Below are 18,011 nucleotides of genomic sequence, written 5' to 3'. Positions count from 1 at the left end.
GGTTTCATAATCACAATGATCTGTGGAACATTTACTTCAGGATAAGTCATTATTCCAGAATTTATATTTACAACAGATCCTCAAATATTATACATCTCTATTTACATTTATTAATAGGGAGTGAGTAATAAAATAATCATAAGCCTGGCTCCAGAACTGTATGTGTTTGAGCCAACTCACTAAGCCACCATCACTGACGTCAAGCCATACATAAGATGGCCGGCATTGCTGGTGGGCTGAAGCACTTACCCCTCTGAAGCTAGGCCCTCATCACCACAGAAGGGTCAGTACCCCTCTGAAGCTAGGCCCTCATCACCACAGAAGGGTCAGTAGCCCTCTGAAGCCCTCATCACCACAGAAGGGTCAGTAGCCCTCTGAAGCTAGGCCCTCATCACCACAGAAGAGTCAGAAGCCCTCTGAAGCCCTCATCACCACAGAAGGGTCAGTAGCCCTCTGAAGCCAGGCCCTCATCACCACAGAAGGGTCAGAAGCAGTGTTGGCAGCGCAGGTCTCATCCAGACTGTGTGCAGCAGGTCAGGGTCAGGTTAGGAGATGTAGGTCACGGCCAGGTTAGGAGATGTAGGTCAGGTCAGGGCCAGGTTAGGAGATGTAGGTCAGGTCAGGGCCAGGTTAGGAGATGTAGGTCAGAGCAGGGTCAGGTTAGGAGATGTAGGTCAGGTCGGGCCAGGTTAGGAGATGTAGGTCAGGGTCAGGTTAGGAGATGTAGGTCAGGGCCAGGTTAGGAGATGTAGGTCAGGGCCAGGTTAGGAGATGTAGGTCAGGGCCAGGTTAGGAGATGTAGGTCAGGGTCAGGTTAGGAGATGTAGGTCAGGGCCAGGTTAGGAGATGTAGGTCAGGTCAGGGCCAGGTTAGGAGATGTAGGTCAGGTCAGGGCCAGGTTAGGAGATGTAGGTCAGGGCCAGGTTAGGAGATGTAGGTCAGGGTCAGGTTAGGAGATGTAGGTCAGGGCCAGGTTAGGAGATGTAGGTCAGGGTCAGGTTAGGAGATGTAGGTCAGGGCCAAGCTAGGAGATGTAGGTCAGGGTCAGGTTAGGAGATGTAGGTCAGGGTCAGGTTAGGAGATGTAGGTCAGGGCCAAGCTAGGAGATGTAGGTCAGGTCAGGGCCAGGTTAGGAGATGTAGGTCAGGTCAGGGCCAGGTTAGGAGATGTAGGTCAGGGTCAGGTTAGGAGATGTAGGTCAGGGCCAAGCTAGGAGATGTAGGTCAGGTCAGGGCCAGGTTAGGAGATGTAGGTCAGGTCAGGGCCAGGTTAGGAGATGTAGGTCAGGGTCAGGTTAGGAGATGTAGGTCAGGGCCAAGCTAGGAGATGTAGGTCAGGTCAGGGCCAGGTTAGGAGATGTAGGTCAGGGCCAGGTTAGGAGATGTAGGTCAGGGTCAGGTTAGGAGATGTAGGTCAGGGCCAAGCTAGGAGATGTAGGTCAGGTCAGGGCCAGGTTAGGAGATGTAGGTCAGGTCAGGGCCAGGTTAGGAGATGTAGGTCAGGGTCAGGTTAGGAGATGTAGGTCAGGGCCAAGCTAGGAGATGTAGATCAGGTCAGGGCCAGGTTAGGAGATGTAGGTCAGGGCCAAGCTAGGAGATGTAGGTCAGGGTCAGGTTAGGAGATGTAGGTCAGGGCCAAGCTAGGAGATGTAGGTCAGGTCAGGGCCAGGTTAGGAGATGTAGGTCAGGGCCAGGTTAGGAGATGTAGGTCAGGTCAGGGCCAGGTTAGGAGATGTAGGTCAGGGTCAGGTTAGGAGATGTAGGTCAGGGCCAAGCTAGGAGATGTAGGTCAGGTCAGGGCCAGGTTAGGAGATGTAGGTCAGGGCCAGGTTAGGAGATGTAGGTCAGGGTCAGGTTAGGAGATGTAGGTCAGGGCCAAGCTAGGAGATGTAGGTCTTGATCTTCTGCGCGATGGCTCCACAGCAGATGGGACACTTGCTGAGGGACTCAGAACACTCTCTGCAGGTGACCAGGTGGCCGCAGGGGATGAAGACGATGCAGATGTCTCTGTCCATGCACACCTTGCACTGTTTCTCCTTCTGCAGCTTCCGTAGCTTCTCCAGAGGGTCCTCATCTAACATGGGGGGGTGGGGGGTGAGACATATCAGCAGCTAGCCTAGGTGTAATAACTGCAATGGAAACACTCTTCAACACAGAGTGTTGGCCCTACTCATAGGGTTGCAGTGTGTATTGTGCATATTGTACAATTGTCAATAGGAAAGTATTTTATGTTATGTACTGTAGTACATCCATTTTTTGTGTTCTATATACAATATGATGACTAAATGGCACATCCTCGACATCTGGAGCTGCTTGCACCAACAGAGCTTACGCATGGTCGTGAGCAAAGTTGGTCATAACTTTCTTGGCTTAACTTTAAAGGACAATGCTCGTTTTTGACAACCTGGACCTTATTTACGACATATTATAAGACGTTTGACTCACCGAGATCACTTTGGTGTAGTTCGGAGGCATGTAGAAGAAATGTAAAATCCAGCGCGAGCCAGTATATCCATGTAATGGCGGTGGTCGGGGCACTTAGAATGCAGTTTCTAAAAATCTATTTTCTGCCGCGAAACAGTTGTTTTCATCAATCTGTCTTTATGAATCGCTAGTTGTGCTTACATAGAGCGTAGGCCTGTTGTGGTTTTTCACATGCCTCTGTAATATGATCTTTAGAAACATCTTTAGACAATAGCTTCCTCACTTGCTCCAGCACGCATGCGCACAGCGTGCTGGAGCAAGTGGGAAAACTATTTCGTTTCGGTATAGTTTTACTGTTATTGTTAGCCAACTTGGCTACTACACCTACTATATTGACTGAACCTGACCTGGTGTATTTTTTGGGCTGTAGCCTGCATGTTTAAGACGGCGTCGTGGAGAAACGCTCCCCCTCTTGCCGTGGACTCATTTGTCTTTGAAGCAGAGCTATTTCCAATGACAATTTCTGCTTCTCCAATTCCAGCTTTTCTTGCTCTGTTTTCATCTTAATTGTCTCTGCCTCCACTCTTATTATCTCCTTCTCCACGAGAATGTGATGGAGGTCCTCTTTTCTCCTTTTTTGTGGAGGAGTTGCAGAGGAGGCACTGTCTGCTGTCTCGGTCGAATCTGTGACAAAAAAAGCAATCTCATCGATTTTTGGGAAATCTAACATTAGCCTACCTAATCATATTGTCCAGTTTGATCGGCTAAATAATCTAAATGGTCAGTAATACTGCAGGCACACTGTGATGTTGTTCATGTTTATTGTCCGCACACTGTGATGTTGTATGTTGTCCAGTGCACTCAAGTTGAGGCTAATTTAATTTCGTTGTACCTTGGTACAATGACAAGAAAGACATTCTATTCTATTCTAGTCTATATATTTTATAACTGCAAATCTGCACACCTTCGAGGTCTACTGATGTTACTGTAGATGGATATTTTTGGTGAGGGACCGCCACCTGTGGGATGACTTTTAGTGGCTGATGCATCCTTTCTCGCCTTACTTCCATTTGATAACTTGAATTAGCACTACCGTTAGGCTATTTAGTCAGTTAGCTGGTAGAACAGAATTAGCACTACCGTTAGGCTATTTAGTCAGCTAGCTGGTAGAATTAAGACTACCGTTAGGCCATTTAGTCAGTTAGCTGGTAGAACAGAATTAGAAGGTACTCGCGCAGCGCATGTAGTCAACCATGATGGGATGGGGTAAGTAGAGGAGGATGATACTGCTAGACGACGGATAGTAAAGCAAACTGCCAGTTTGGGAACCTTTAAATGTCTAGCTGAGTACCTGGGACTGGAATGAGGAAGTGATCAGCACTGATAAGATACTGTGAGGACAAGCGATGACAAGAATTCCAATGTACCTGGACCCGTACTTGTTACACATGGCTAATTAACATTCAATTCTATTCTATTCTATTCTGTTCTATAGCAACAGTCACTATTTCAGTTTTCACAAGGATGCACAGTTCCAAGGCTGGTCGTAGTTGCGCCTTGGCGTCACTTCGGTTGGTGCAACAGGCTTACGCCCATTCTAAAAACACGGGTCTTAGCTACGACCTATTTAGCACTTAGGACCGTCTTAAGTTAAGACCTGTTGGTGCAAGTGGCTCCTCGTCTTTGTCTCCTGACAGGATATGCGACACACACACACACACACACACACACACACACACACACACACACACACACACACACACACACACACACACACACACACACACACACACACACACACCGTGTTGTCCTTGGCTGAAGCAGTCTTGCAGGAGAGCCTCCAGGTTGGTGTAGTCCTTGCCGGTTCTCTGGATGTAGTCCAGGATGGTGCTCTCCACCAGACGGGGGTCCAGGCCCATCTCCATGGCCTTCAGGGCCCGGGGGGAGCGCAGCACCGGGGGCTCTGCACACACACGTGAGAGGGGTCATCACCCAGCATCTCCAAATCCACAGAAAACTGTTGTTTTTTTGTGTCTCAGATAGAAAACAGATGTCATCAATGTTTACCATTGCCCTGATTTGAAAATCCATTCTGGTGATGTGACACCTGAAAAATCAGTACAAAGAATTTGATGACTGCGAGGATGAATGAATGCATGTGCAAAGTGAACATTTTGGATGATGGTTGTGGCTAAATCACTTACAGCGTGGTTCCTCCGCGGATCTCGTAGCTGAATGCTGCTAACAAACTCCTGTCCTTTCTCCATCAGCAGGAAACTACACCTGGTTTGAAAACCGTTGCATCACACACATCAGGATGATGAACTATACTGTGTGTGTGTGTGTGTGAGAGAGAGAGAGAGAGAGAGAGTGAGTGAGTGTGTGTGTGAGAGAGAGAGAGAGAGAGAGAGGACGCTGGTGTACCCTGGGTAATGTTTAGCGTGCTCCTCCCAGGGGTCCTCCTCTGGCTGCCAGCCCTTTAGACCCCCTCCACAGCGGAAACACATCACCCTGTCTCCTGTTCCTGGACCACACACACACACGCACGCACACACACACACGCACACACACACACACGCACTCACACGCACACACACGCGCGCACACACACACACGCGCACACACACGCACGCACACACACACACACACGCACGCACACACACACGCACGCGCACACACACACACACACGCACACACACAGACACACGCACACACCATTACTTTCTGGATAGAGGTGATTAAAAAGTGTTTTTTTCCCGAACTCCAGCATTATCCATCAGATATCTGAGCTGACTCCAGCGTTATCATCAGATACCTGAGCTGACTCCAGCGTTATCATCAGATACCTGATCTGTAGAAGTATATCTGTCATGCTGATGACTCCAGCGTTATCATCAGATACCTGATCTGTAGAAGTATATCTGTCATGCTGATGACTCCAGCGTTATCAGATACCTGAGCTGTATAAGCATATCTGTCATGCTGATCAGATACCTGAGCTGTAGAAGCCGGCCCTGGCCAGCCTCTCCGGGTCCATGGGGTGCTGGATGCCTGCGAAGCTGCTCAGCCTCTCCTCAAAGCTCCCCATCTGGACACGAGGCCCAGGGCGCCTCCCACTCCCACTCTCCCTCTCCTCCTCCTCCTGCTCCTCCTCCTCCTCCATCCCTCCCTGGGAAGGCACGTTCCCCACGTCGTGACCCAGGATGAAGAAGCAGTGGTAGAAGTGCTTGGAGTGCTCCCCCCAGGCGGTGTCCCCTTCCTCCCAGCCCCCCAGGACCCCCCCACAGCAGAAGCACTGCACCCTGTCGCTCTCCCCCAGGTAGTAGAGCCCCGCCTGGGCCAGCTCCCGGGGCCGCACCGGGGCCGTGGGGGGCCACGGGCCGAAGGTCCTCAGCCGCGCCTCCTCGCTGCTCATGTGGGGCGCCATGGGGTAGGTGGACTCGTCCACTACCTCTCCTGTCCGCAGGCGGAACTCCATATCCTCCGCCTCCTCGTTGTAGGGGGAGCCGTTGGTCAGCGTGGCACCGGGTTCCGAGTTGAAGCTGGTCCGATGGGTACAGCTAAGGAACTTACAGGCTGGTGAAACCTAGATCACAATAGAGAGGAATGATGTTGACCAGAGAGGAAAGTTTCAGATTGCACCTTTAAAATGGTGGTCATCATGGGACTAATTGATTAAGTTTTTAATGTTGCTCTGTGCTTGATGGTTTTGTATAGTAGCCCAGGTATAATTGTATATTCATGCATATAGATCTTTTTATGAGGCCACTGCTGCAAAAGAAAACATCGGTAAATATCTTCACCTCCTTGTGCCTCTCCACGGGCGTGTCGCCTCCACACCAGTTCTCCACCGTCTTCTGGCAGCTGAAGCAGCGGACACGGTCGGCGTGGCCCGTGAAGTAGAACCCGGCCCGAGCCAGCCTCTCTGCTGACACCTGCTGGGCGAGGGAGGAACCGCGGAAAGAGTCCAGGCGACAGTTCATCACTGACCAGTCTTCTGCGTTGTCTGCCTCCAGGTCGGCGTCTCTCCCGAGGCCAGCCATGGTGCAGCGGGCAGTGCTGAGGTGGTGAGAGAGAGAGACTGGGGAGAGAGTACACAGACAATTCAGTTCAAGGATTCAAGGATGTTTATTTGTCCTATGTACAAAATACAGGTACTCTGTACAATGAACTGCTCGAGTAAGTATTGTGAAAGGTGAATCTTGAATAAAGCATCTGACAATTCTTGCAGCTTTTTAAGTTTGTGTTTGACCTTGAGGTATTATATTGTGACGGTCATAATTAAGCAATCACAAAACAAACCATATACACTATTAGGCTATATTTCTAACAAATAAATATTTGGAAAGGAAAAAACACCTTGCAAACTTGTAAAAATACAATACAGTGCATTATAGTGTCTGGAGGTGGCAACATTAGCCTGCTGTAATTGGGATGCTGTCCCTTTAAGAGTGGCAGCGGGCAGAGCTCACATGGAGGCGTTGGTAGTTCCATGTGAGGCGGGACTGGGCAAGCAGGATCTGTTCCACACTAGACCCAGTGTAGACATTGCCAAAACAAGCAAGTACACTCCCCACACAAAACACAAAGACACAACATGCGCATAGAATAGTCTACCAGTACCTACCCTACTGAGATACAAGTTGGCATACTAGCAACTTAATAGCAACTATACTGATAATGAGTCCAGCAGGCCCAGTTAGCCTAAAATCAAAAGTCTCCACTTCTTTTTTATATAATCTGTTTTGTGGTGAATAAGCTAAAGTTGATCTAGTCTGTATGAGAGCTTCAGTTTCTTAGAATAACATCCCATCATGTAGGCCTAACACAATTCCACTACCACACATTCCTACCCAGCCAGATGATGGGTGGTGTGCAGTATGTTGCACCTGAGTATTACTTAGTAACCAATCAAATGTGAGTCACAGTGAGGGATACCAGTGCTGTTACACTCCCAGCTCCTGGGCGTTCACAGTGAGGGATACCAGCGCTGTTACACTCCCAGCTCCTGGCCGTTAGTGATAGCTTTTTCTCCAAGGTGGCTTGACTTTCCATTCCCCACCTTTTATATGAAAATCACTTTTTTTGCACTAAAATAACACATATTCACAAGCTTGGCTTCGCCAAACTGATCACGTGATTTCAGATTCTGTTCACATGATCAGGATGGCGATGCCAGGGTTGTGTTTATGTGCTTTGAGTGCAAAAAAGTGCCTTTATACAAAGGGTGGGGGATGGAAAGTCAAGCCACCCCAAAGAAAAAGCTTTCGGCGTTCAAAAACCGTCTTCACTTCACTGAGTAACGAAGATATATTATCTGTACTGAAGAGCAGACTGAGAGAAAAAAAGCTCATGGAGAAATGTACAGTATGGTCCCTGGCAGGGTGTTATGGGAGAGATCCTGCCTCACTATGAACAAGAGCTATTACACTCCCAGCACACATTCTCCCACTGGGATCAGCTTTCTGCACAACCACTCAATTCCACCATGGAGCTCAGTCAATCAACCTGCCACTGATGACCTGGGCTGAGTTTCCCAGAGGCATCGTAGCGCTACGTTCATCGTAGCGCTATGATGAACGCCATAGCTTACGATGAACGTAGCGCTACGATGCCTCTGGGAAACTCAGCCCTGGTCTTCAACCTGCCACTGATGACCTGGTCTTCCACACTGGTATAAATGTTTGCTGCTAGTTGGAGGTGAGGTGAAAACATGCCAAGTGAGGACTTGGTGGCAGCCGTAGTGTATAAACCCTATATGCCAGCATGGACCAATCTACAAACAGCCCTTAGCTCTGCATGCCATAACATTTAATTTATAGCTTACATCTCTGTAAATACTTCACCAAAGAGGAATTCCCCAAAGTGCAGGGGTTTTAATCGCCCAGGGAAACATGACACAATTCTTACCTGCAATGCAAATCTAACTTCCCCTTCACTGACTGAAGTGGCCTTGGCTGATAGTGATACTAAACTCAGCTGAACCCAGAGCAGAGGAAGGATCCACAACTGCAGTAATTATAGGCATAAACTTACACATGCCATCCAACTTTCATTTAGTCAACAGTGGCCGAATACGCTAAAATCTGATTTTTTGATGGATAAAGAATGGATGTATTAAACTAATGAAACACCGCAAAGCTGTCGCATCATAATGATGAAGTTAGCCGAATGTTATCCCTTTAGATTTCCACAAGTGGAAAGCGGAACCTAAAACTTATAGATTTGGACCAAAAATTTAAACTGAAACTGACTAGGGCAAAAGCACAAGGGCCAGCCAATGTGATGATGACCAGTCACCCTGTATTGACTGGACACGCACAATCTAGAAGGACGACAAAAGCTTTAGTTCAGGGAAACGGGACAACAATAGAAGCACATGAAACAGACTGGTAAACGTCACAGACGTACTAGTCAACTCACTGTCTGGCCCCTGCACGTTTGACAGCTGCCAGCTGAGCTAGGGTTTATAACATCGTTATGCCCTCCATGCAGTCGAAGCGTTGCGCACCATTCAAAGTAATGTAGGCTATGACTTCATGTAACGTTGTCAGACAACAAATATTGTTTAAAAAGTAGACGTTACGTAACAATTGCTAATCTAGCCTATTTGCCCTTTGATCCGAGCTGACATTGCTGGCTCCGTTACAACAGGAGCTGTCAAATTCACGGTTCTGCTAGCAAGCGACATCAAAACTCTTACCGATGAAAAGCGACTAGAGGCTTTTGAATTCAGTCTTCGACCTGAACTGTTCCTTTGACTTAAGCCGTGTCCTCTCCTCTCGCAGCAAGGGTCTTTATTTCACCATAATGTTGCCGTGAGTAACCCTGTACTCAGGAAGTGAATGTGTGTGTCGTAGTGCGCAGCAGCCTCTGCGCAGCCCCTCTGACCACAAGAATGAATGACGTAGGGGGTAGGGGGAGGAAATTCCTTCTTGCGGGGGACTCGGGGGTAGCTGCTCAGCTGCTGGGGAATCGTTCAAATCAAAAAGTAGAACTGATTGATAGCCGACAGTAGACTAAGCCTATTGAGTTCAGTGGCTACTTTTATCCAGCGTAGGGCTATAGAAGCACAACTCACTTATGAAACTTCCGAAGACTATGAAAATACCTGTAGTTTGTCGTCATGTTGTATGCAAATTCCGCGGTCCTAAAACAGAAATCCGGTGAAGCCCCAGATTTTTTTTTCTTTTCTCCGAAAGCGGAAAGACGAGGTTCCTCCATAGAATTTACCTTCTACGTCACAATAGACTCGCTATGGTTTTTCGCGTGCATGGGGAACTGCCACTGTCCATTCATGCTCTTGGACCTGCTTTCGTTTGATTTAATTTGGCCAAAAGAAATAACTGCATAGGCTACATTGCAGATATTTTAACTGTATGTGGGGCAACTTTCCATATCCCCCAAACCATATTTTCTCAATGGCTGTATATCACTCACCTCATAGGCGATTTTACCCTCTGATTGTAGGGGGGGCAACATTTTGACGTGAGAAAAAAAAAAAACAGTTCTGCCGTCCCGTCCCATCTATTTACAAAGAATGCCAGTTGTGAACAGCATAGGCGATTTTACCCTCTGAGAGAAGGGGGGGGCAACATTTTAACGTGAAAAATAAAAATAAAAGTTCTTCCGTCCCGTCCCATCTATTTACAAAGAATGCCAGTTGTGAACAGTATGCTAATAAGAAATCCGTATTACAATTCAATATGCACAACGCATCAAACTTCATCTAGACATCACGAGCATGTCAATATGACTTTATGACCGAGCACTAGGCCATACCCAACATCAGGGGCGGAATGGGTAAATAATTCAGGCCGGGAAATGTAACCCTAGTCAGGCCACTTTTTAAGCCGGATCAGACCAGTGATGTTTTGATATAGCCTACTGTACAGTACATACCCAATGAGTTGCAGGGGATGTGAGAGTTGTGGGATTGGGGTGGAAAAGGGAAGTGCCTGGTTTCTTTACTCAGTAGTGTCAGACACACAACTTACACAAAACCCAGAAGAGGAAGGAGAAGGTTATGAAATGAGGGGTGTGAGCTGAGGACACCCCAACTCAAGTACAACTGAGAGCACAGAGCCCCATGAATGCATTTTGTGGCTCTGTGGACGCTATGGCTGTCAACTGAGCTCAGAAATGATATTCGACCTTCTCTCTTTAATATTTTCCGATATTATATTCGCCTCTATCTGGGCCCAGGCACATTCACACTCACGCACATACACCAGTGTTTGCCATGTCTCTCCTATGATATTTTTTTTAGCCTTTCTTACTCTGAAAATGCAATTTAATGTAATTTATTGCTTTATAAATGTTCTTAGCCGCTAGACAAACATACTCCAGGAGCTTGCTCGATCATCTCGTTGAGAGGGGTCAGGGAAGAATTTTAGTGTGTGCCACTGGTGGATATATTTTTTTGAGCAGTTGCCCCCCCTGCCCCCCTATAAAATCGCACTCACCTGAGATATTAGGCTATGTATGAGACCTCCTCGAGTCCTGGCATCTGAGCTGTTGGCTATAACCGAGTACAATCCATGACTACGATTATGACGCCATACGCGCAAGATTCCGCGCCAAACGGGCAGTCTACAGTCTGTCAAGGCGGGATGACCGCAACAATAGAAAAAGATGCGCTCGAACCTGCGAAAACTGATACAGTTGATGTGGAATAGGACTACCAACAGCGGCTCTCAATGCACTCTATATATCCGTGATATTAGACGGATGCAAAGAGACGGGTTCTATCGGGTTTACGTTGGCGAGACGGAAATTCCAGAGTACCTGCTCACTGGGGACACCGCGGCACGGGACTCTGCGGGAAACAGATACACCTGGAGCATCATCCACGCGGGAGGGCAGAGAGGATGGGTGTCATGGAATTATAAACTTCTATTTCACTGCAACGGCCACCTCCGTCAAACCATCCGTGGATATATTTGAGGAATTGTGCTCTAGTATGAGAGAAAATTACGGTAAGTGTGCAGTAGTGGTCAATTCTCAGAGCTGGAGGACCACGAGGAATGGATCTGGTTCAAGTTCCTCAAGAACTCATCACCTGCCGTCGGGCCCTCTGGAGCTCGCACCCATGACCTGCTGCCCCGGGGTGGCGCGCACGTACGGCCACGAACTTCTTCAGCTCCCGTTCCAATGCGCGCACCTGAGTCCTCTGAACAGTGCCTGGTCCACCGTTAAGTGGTTTGCGAACAACAACCGGGAAAAATACTCAGAAGCGATCTACAGCCGCGATACTCTGCACAGATGCATATACTGGACAGAATTGATCGAGGGAGCTTTGAAGAATATGACCAAGAGAAAGTGGGAAGAAGCGGTAGCCAGAACATGGCGGAATGAGAACTATTACCTGAATGAAAAACGCTGACAGCCAGCTTTGTATATAAACACAAATGGCATAAAAGCCCGTCGGACAACTTTTTATTTCAAGAAGCCTGGGCCTGCTTATCAAATCTTAGCTTATCAAATAAGATGCACATCTATTTGAATGGAATGAACTTGAGTGGAACAATATTTTGTTTTAAGACAGTCCAAAAATGTTTTTTTTGACATAACACACAACCTATTTACAGAAAAGGCGATTCATTTAATCAAGTCATTCATAACATCATGGAACCGCTCATTTGTTCAAAAACAGGCGTTTAGACCTGAATTGAGTTTCCAACTGCATACAAAACAGGTTGCTCTGGCAAGGACTAGCTAGCGAGATGTTCCCCTCAGTGTCAGTGTTAAGCCGCAGATCTCAGGTCAGTAAAGTCCTTCCCTCCCCAGTGAGATGTCCATCTCAATCCAGTGACTTTCCCTCTCCTCAGTACGCACTGATCTGAATGTCCCAGTCAGGTGGAACCAAACCTCCCCCATGACCTTCCCATACCTTCTACTACCCTCTCCTACCTTCTACCCTCTCCTACCTTCTGCTACCCTCTCCTACCTTCTGCTATCTTCTCCTACCTTCTGCTACCCTCTCCTACCTTCTGCTACCCTCTACTACCCTCTCCTACACTCTCCTACTACCCTCTCCTACCTTCTGCTACCCTCTCCTACCTTCTACTACCCTCTCCTACCCTGTACTCTGCAACCAATGCTGATGAAATGGATAGAGGGGTGGGGGTGCAGAAGGAGGATAGGGATTATACAGGGAGGAGAGACAGCAGGAGAAAGAGAGGTGAAGAAGAGAGAAGGTCATTGTTGGCTCGTCCTACTAAGCTCTCCTATGAAAGGCTCCAGGGAAAGGCTCCGGGGCCATGGGGGCTCCTGGCTCATCCTTCCACGATCCTGCGCAGCAGAGTTCCCAGGCCGCCCTTGGCGATCTGCAGGGGCGTCTTCTCCTCCTTGTTCTCGATGTAGATGCTGGCTCCGTGCTCCACCAGCAGCTTGGCCGCTTCCACACGTTCCTCGTCACACGCCAGGTGGCTGGGGAGAAAACCCAAACACGGTTCATAGTAAACACAGGATTACAAACAAACAAACAGCCACCACATCAACACAGGACTACAACCACCACACAGGACTACAACCACCACACAGGACTACAACCCCCATACAGGACTACAATCACCACACAGGACTATAACCACAACACTGGATTACAACAACAACACAGGACTACAACTGCCACATCAAAGCACCTCGCTAGAATGATGCAGGAATTAGAAACATCTACAGACGGTTCTCTGTATGAATGGTAAACCGCTCCCTACCCCTTGTGAATACAGTATTATCACACACACTTCACAGTTCCCCCCCTCGGTCCTCACAGTGCTGTGTTGCCCTCGGAGTCCTGGATGTTTGTGGAGGCGCTCTGCTTGAGGAGCAGCTGGATCAGGCGGTAGTTGCCCTTAGCTGAGGCCCTGTGCAGGGGTGTGGACTCCAGCTTGTCTGTGACGTTAGGGTTGGCCCCGTTCTCCAACAGCATCAGGGCTATCTGTGAGGAAGCAGGACAGAATATATACTTTTATATTTTATATCTTTCACAACCATCATGGGTCTTTATGAGACGTGTTGAAAGCTATGGTTTACTTGGTTAGTGGTATCTCTACCATAGTATAAACCATACAGGCATATTTGCCCGATCTCTTGTGTGAAAAGGGAGCCAGGGTGTGAAATGCAGCAGGTGTCACTGCATCGCTCATCAGTATTGCTTCCCAGCCTCACTGGCCCGTGCTGGGTTGCTCAGGTCCTCTGACTTGACAACATGACCACCTGTCATACAGACCACTAGACAACACGGGGACTAGGCCTGGGTATCCATTCCAATTTCGAGAATCGATTCGATTCCGATTTACAAGGTTCAGAATCGATTATCACAATTCAATTCGATTCGATTCAATATCGATTCGGTTAGTGTTACTAAAACCTTTTTTTTTTTAGCTGTAACCTTAATTACATGACTGCCATGTTATGCAACACATCAATACTAGGGCTGGGTATCGATAGTGATTTCCAAAAATGAATGAACCATTGAACTATTAAAGGACAATGCTCGTTTTTGACAACCTGGACCTTATTTACGACATATTATAAGACGTTTGACTCACCGAGATCACTTTGGTGTAGTTCGGAGGCATGTAGAAGAAATTTAAAATCCAGCGCGAGCCAGTATATCCATGTAATGGCGGTGGTCGGGGCACTTAGAATGCAGTTTCTAAAAATCTATTTTCTGCCGCAAAACGTTTGTTTTCATCAATCTGTCTTGATGAATCGCTAGTTGTGCTTACATAGAGCATAGGCCTGTTGTGGTTTTCACATGCCATGATCTTTAGAAACGTCTTTCGAAACGAAATAGCTTCCTCACTTGCTCCAGCACGCATTCGCTCAGCGCGCAATCGTTGCTCCAGCACGCTGTGCGCATGCGTGCTGGAGCAAGTGAGGAAGATATTTCGTGTCTAAAGACGTTTCTAAAGATCATATTACAGAGGCATGTGAAAAACAACACAACAGGCCTATGCTCTATGTAAGCACAACTAGCGATTCATCAAGACAGATTGATGAAAACAACAACGTTTCGCGGCAGAAAATAGATTTTTAGAAACTGCATTCTAAGTGCCCCGACCACCGCCATTACATGCATATACTGGCTGGCGCTGGATTTAAAATTTCTTCTACATGCCTCCGAACTACACCAAAATGATCTCGGTGAGTCAAACGTCTTATAATATGTCGTAAATAAGGTCCAGGTTGTCAAAAACGAGCATTGTCCTTTAATTCCTTCATTTATTCATTCATTCATTAAATAAAAGATCGATTTGGGGATTCATGAATCGATTCCGAATCGATTTTTTTTAACCCAGCCCTGAGGGGTACATTCTGAGGAGTGAGTTGAACCAGTTCAACTTGGCTACACAAGTACCTCATATCTGTCTTTGGAAGCTGCATAATGCAGAGGAGTACAGCCATTCTGGTTGACTGAGTTCAGCTGGGCTCTTTTGGATATGAGAGATCTCACTATGTCCTCTCTGCCTGCAGATGATGCGATGTGGAGGGGAGTCCAACAGGCCTGGAACAACACAAGACACATCATTGTCAAGATGGCCAGGCCACAGCTGTCCTCAAACGATACTCACTGTATATTGCTTTCAATTTGTTAGCAATGTCATATCTATGAACCCTTTCATTGTAACTTGCATCATCTTTCAGGTCCACTTCAGCGCCTAGATCCAGCAGGAATTCCACTATATTGGTGTGTCCAGCAGAGCAGGCCCAGTGGAGTGCGGTTCTTTGATCCTGAGGAGAGACGCAGGGTTTACTTTGGAGATAAATGATCAGACTATTCACTGAAATGTAACTAGCTAAGATGCTAACTTAACGAGCTATTATTGCCATGCATGTTGTTTGATACGTGTAGTACATTACTGGAGTGATGGCGAGCAGTGATCATTTACCTGGTCCGTTTTAGACGCGAGCGATTTATCAGTTAGAATACATTTCTTCAATTCGTCAAACTGACCCGTATAGGCTAAATTGCAGACTTCTACATTTGATACAGAGCCCGCCATTGTAAAACTACAAGAATGACAAAATCATCAACATGACTCAGGGGGATATTGCAGGGTTTTGCTTCCGTCGGTCAAGTGTGCACGATGTATAACATTTCAGAATAAAAGCCCATCAGCGAGTGTTCTAGCAATGTCTGGGGCGTAACAGCGTTGGCACTAAACCTGTATTTTGAAAACCCCCCCGGAAACACAAGGTAAACGTTCTCTTTCCACAACGAACGATTTATTTAATCTGCTCCAGCCTTTTGTATAGGTTTAATCAGATCTAAATGTAGAAATACTTTACTCTCTGACTGTCAGACTGCCTGCAACATCCTCGAGAACAACTATGGCTGTAACAGTTGTACGTTTTTTCTTACAAACTTATATCTAGCTGCTGCTACTAGCAGCGTTAGCTAACTAGCTAACCTACTCTGTCGAACGTTTCTAGCACTAGCTAAGTTACGCAATTTCTATTTCTACGCTATGTAGCTAGCTAGCAACTGTTCTATCAATATATTTGTAGGCTTCTTTCTGAACTTATGTTTTCACCTATGTTATGATTGTTGCGTTTATTTAGCACAAAGTAACGTATAGTGGAACGTGTTCCATTCTGATCCAGTCCGATCAGCCCCTAGCCCCATGTGTGGTCTCCCACTGCTTTAGTATGAGGCAAGCAGGAGCTCACACATTACATGGTGCTATTGAGCTGGACTGAGATGATCCATTATGATTATCCCCAGTCCGTTATCCATGGGTCTGATTACGGGTTCACAACCTGGGACTGTCCTTAATGCCATGAATTCTTCTTCCTCCTAATGTCTCCTCTCTAGGACTTCAGGACCCTTGTTGACCAGTCATGCAGGTACTCAGAGGAATTTGTCAACATTTATTATGACTACATGGACAAGAAGAGGAGGGTAAGTGTGCTATCTTGGCAAATCAAACATCATCCTGTTAAAAACCCCATGTCGCTTTGGAACGATGTGAATTGCACAGGACATGGTCGTCACACTGTACGTGTTTGATGCAGAACCTGACCCGCTTGTACCTGGACAAAGCAACCTTGGTTTGGAACGGAAACGCAGTGTCGGGCAACGATGCCCTGGGGGAGTTCTTTGAGTCGCTTCCTTCCAGCGAGTTCCAGGTTCACACCCTGGACTGTCAGCCTGTACACGGTGAGACCGTCTCAGATCAGCCACAGCTAGGCTTCAAGCTATCATCCTGACACGCATCGAGCTGTACCCTGTTTTGGTAGCCTATTAAAAGCTAAGAAGGATGAAGAACTTTCCAATAGATTCCTAATCATAGGTCCAACTGCCACCATCAACCAAATTATTTTCTTTGAATGTGGCAGATTTGTTTGTAATGAAAATGCACACCACCCCTAATGTTGTAGCTCTTCCTCCTCGATTGTCTTTCACAGAACAGGCAACCCAGGGCCAGACAACGCTGTTGGTGGTGACAGCAGGGACAGTGAAGTTTGACAGGAACAAACAGCGATACTTCAACCAGAACTTCCTCCTGACTGCCCAAGCTTCTCCAAACAGTGACCAGCCTGTGTGGAAGATCGCAAGTGACTGCTTCCGCTTCCAAGACTGGAATAGCTGAGACACCCTGGTCACCATTTATCTTTTTTCTCTCTTGTTTTTCACACACATCCACTTTCTGTGAATAGACCCAGTTTGTATTTTGTAATTTACAATTCTTTTAATTTTTTTGTAATAAAATGAATACATACTTTGAATACAGAAAATATTTAATCACCACATTGTGACGGATAAATTAAAACAAGAAATGTTCAGAGGAATATGCATTGGACTTTAGGGAGGGTATTTATCAACATTTTACTTTTAACCCTCACAAATTGAAAACTCTATTCACTGCTGTCCAGGTCAAGAATAACACATACTCTGGTGTACAGTATATATTTAACCTGGTAATTCTGTAATTTTATTGAAACATTTCAAGTTGCACATACATTTTAATCTAGCAACATTAATAGATCCCATACAAATGCCTATTTCGAATTGTATACAGTATTTTACATATCTACTTTTTTTATTAAAAAAAAGAAGTATTTCTGATTGTATCACTCAATTTGGTAGCAGTCACCCTGGACCTATTGTCCCATTGTCCGCTGTCACAGCTGTGGAGGGTCCGTTGCACAACCCCAGTCGGCGATCCGGAAGAGTCTCAACACCTGACTCTCTCAAGCCCGTGGCCGTGAGTCCGACACTAGACAGGGTCCCTCGCTCCCAAATTAAACTACCCACCCTGGAGAGTGGCGGCCTGATATACCACTCCTGGCGATGCCTGGTGGTGAATCTGTCGGCAGCTGCACCGGAACGCCATGCTTGGACTGCTACTCCGCCGTGGACTCTACATACCTGCTGTTCTCATCTTCCTGAGTCGTCTACTATAGGTGTGAGTCTTCATAGGTCTTCTATAGGTGTTGACACATTTGGCTGGACAGTCAAGAACCCAAAGCAAGTGACCAGCCTGTGTGGAAGATCCCAAGTGACTGTTTCCGCTTCCAAGACTGGAATAGCTGAGACACCGTAGCGTTTCTTTTTCATTTCCGTTTTTCATACAC

General features: G+C 46.9%; 4 protein-coding genes across 5 annotated transcripts; 2 read left to right on the top strand and 2 right to left on the bottom strand.

Moving 5' to 3' along the window:
• Nucleotides 1-1,429: 1,429 nt before the first annotated feature.
• xiap (X-linked inhibitor of apoptosis) lies at nucleotides 1,430-9,262 on the bottom strand. Of its 2 annotated transcripts, none has more exons than XM_084448281.1 (8): nucleotides 9,127-9,262; nucleotides 6,227-6,504; nucleotides 5,418-6,009; nucleotides 4,848-4,947; nucleotides 4,628-4,706; nucleotides 4,491-4,530; nucleotides 4,225-4,386; nucleotides 1,430-2,073 (listed from the first exon to the last, which is right to left on the bottom strand). In XM_084448281.1, exons 2-8 carry the CDS (start codon nucleotides 6,464-6,466, stop codon nucleotides 1,880-1,882), a joined length of 1,407 nt encoding a protein of 468 aa, XP_084304407.1. In that variant the 5' UTR covers nucleotides 6,467-6,504; nucleotides 9,127-9,262; the 3' UTR covers nucleotides 1,430-1,879. The 2 variants fall into 2 exon arrangements, with proteins under 2 accessions (XP_084304407.1, XP_084304408.1); XM_084448282.1 differs by having other exon boundaries at nucleotides 4,848-4,941.
• Nucleotides 9,263-11,057: 1,795 nt separating this feature from the next.
• Nucleotides 11,058-11,808, top strand: LOC311317457 (uncharacterized protein C21orf140 homolog; the record flags this gene model as incomplete). The annotated part of the gene is given in 2 exon segments (XM_084448539.1): nucleotides 11,058-11,335; nucleotides 11,337-11,808. Coding segments are annotated over 2 exon segments (750 nt in total).
• A 112-nt stretch (nucleotides 11,809-11,920) lies between these two features.
• Nucleotides 11,921-15,439, bottom strand: psmd10 (proteasome 26S subunit, non-ATPase 10). Its single transcript, XM_084448283.1, has 5 exons — nucleotides 15,323-15,439; nucleotides 15,066-15,164; nucleotides 14,791-14,937; nucleotides 13,199-13,365; nucleotides 11,921-12,854 (listed from the first exon to the last, which is right to left on the bottom strand). The coding sequence occupies exons 1-5, from the start codon at nucleotides 15,434-15,436 to the stop codon at nucleotides 12,701-12,703; spliced, it is 681 nt and encodes a 226-aa protein (XP_084304409.1). The 5' UTR covers nucleotides 15,437-15,439; the 3' UTR covers nucleotides 11,921-12,700.
• Nucleotides 15,440-15,638: 199 nt separating this feature from the next.
• Nucleotides 15,639-18,008, top strand: nxt2 (nuclear transport factor 2-like export factor 2). The gene is made up of 4 exons (XM_084448285.1): nucleotides 15,639-15,779; nucleotides 16,249-16,335; nucleotides 16,449-16,593; nucleotides 16,842-18,008. Exons 1-4 carry the CDS (start codon nucleotides 15,765-15,767, stop codon nucleotides 17,024-17,026), a joined length of 432 nt encoding a protein of 143 aa, XP_084304411.1. The 5' UTR covers nucleotides 15,639-15,764; the 3' UTR covers nucleotides 17,027-18,008.
• Nucleotides 18,009-18,011: the final 3 nt, after the last annotated feature.

The sequence above is a fragment of the Borostomias antarcticus genome (genome assembly GCF_949987555.1).
Source record: "Borostomias antarcticus genome assembly, chromosome: 14".
NCBI classification, from domain to species: Eukaryota; Metazoa; Chordata; class Actinopteri; order Stomiiformes; family Stomiidae; genus Borostomias; species Borostomias antarcticus.
This window is presented reverse-complemented; position numbering and strand designations above follow the sequence as displayed.

Excerpts from the sequence above, each read along its gene's own strand:
- psmd10 (XM_084448283.1), bottom strand. The coding sequence starts at position 15,436 with ATGGCGGGCTCTGTATCAAATGTAGAAGTCTGCAATTTAGCCTATACG. Across the intron at positions 13,366-14,790 it reads CTTCCAAAGACAGATATGAG|ATAGCCCTGATGCTGTTGGA; the intron begins GTACTTGTGTAG and ends GCTTCCTCACAG. Across the intron at positions 12,855-13,198 it reads TCCGAGGGCAACACAGCACT|CCACCTGGCGTGTGACGAGG; the intron begins GTGAGGACCGAG and ends TTTTCTCCCCAG.
- xiap (XM_084448281.1), bottom strand. The coding sequence starts at position 6,466 with ATGGCTGGCCTCGGGAGAGACGCCGACCTGGAGGCAGACAACGCAGAA. Across the intron at positions 4,948-5,417 it reads GGCCGGCTTCTACAGCTCAG|GAACAGGAGACAGGGTGATG; the intron begins GTATCTGATCAG and ends TGTGTGGTCCAG. Across the intron at positions 2,074-4,224 it reads CTTCAGCCAAGGACAACACG|ATGAGGACCCTCTGGAGAAG; the intron begins GTGTGTGTGTGT and ends CCCCCATGTTAG.
- nxt2 (XM_084448285.1), top strand. Across the intron at positions 16,336-16,448 it reads ACATGGACAAGAAGAGGAGG|AACCTGACCCGCTTGTACCT; the intron begins GTAAGTGTGCTA and ends TGTTTGATGCAG. Across the intron at positions 16,594-16,841 it reads GGACTGTCAGCCTGTACACG|AACAGGCAACCCAGGGCCAG; the intron begins GTGAGACCGTCT and ends TGTCTTTCACAG.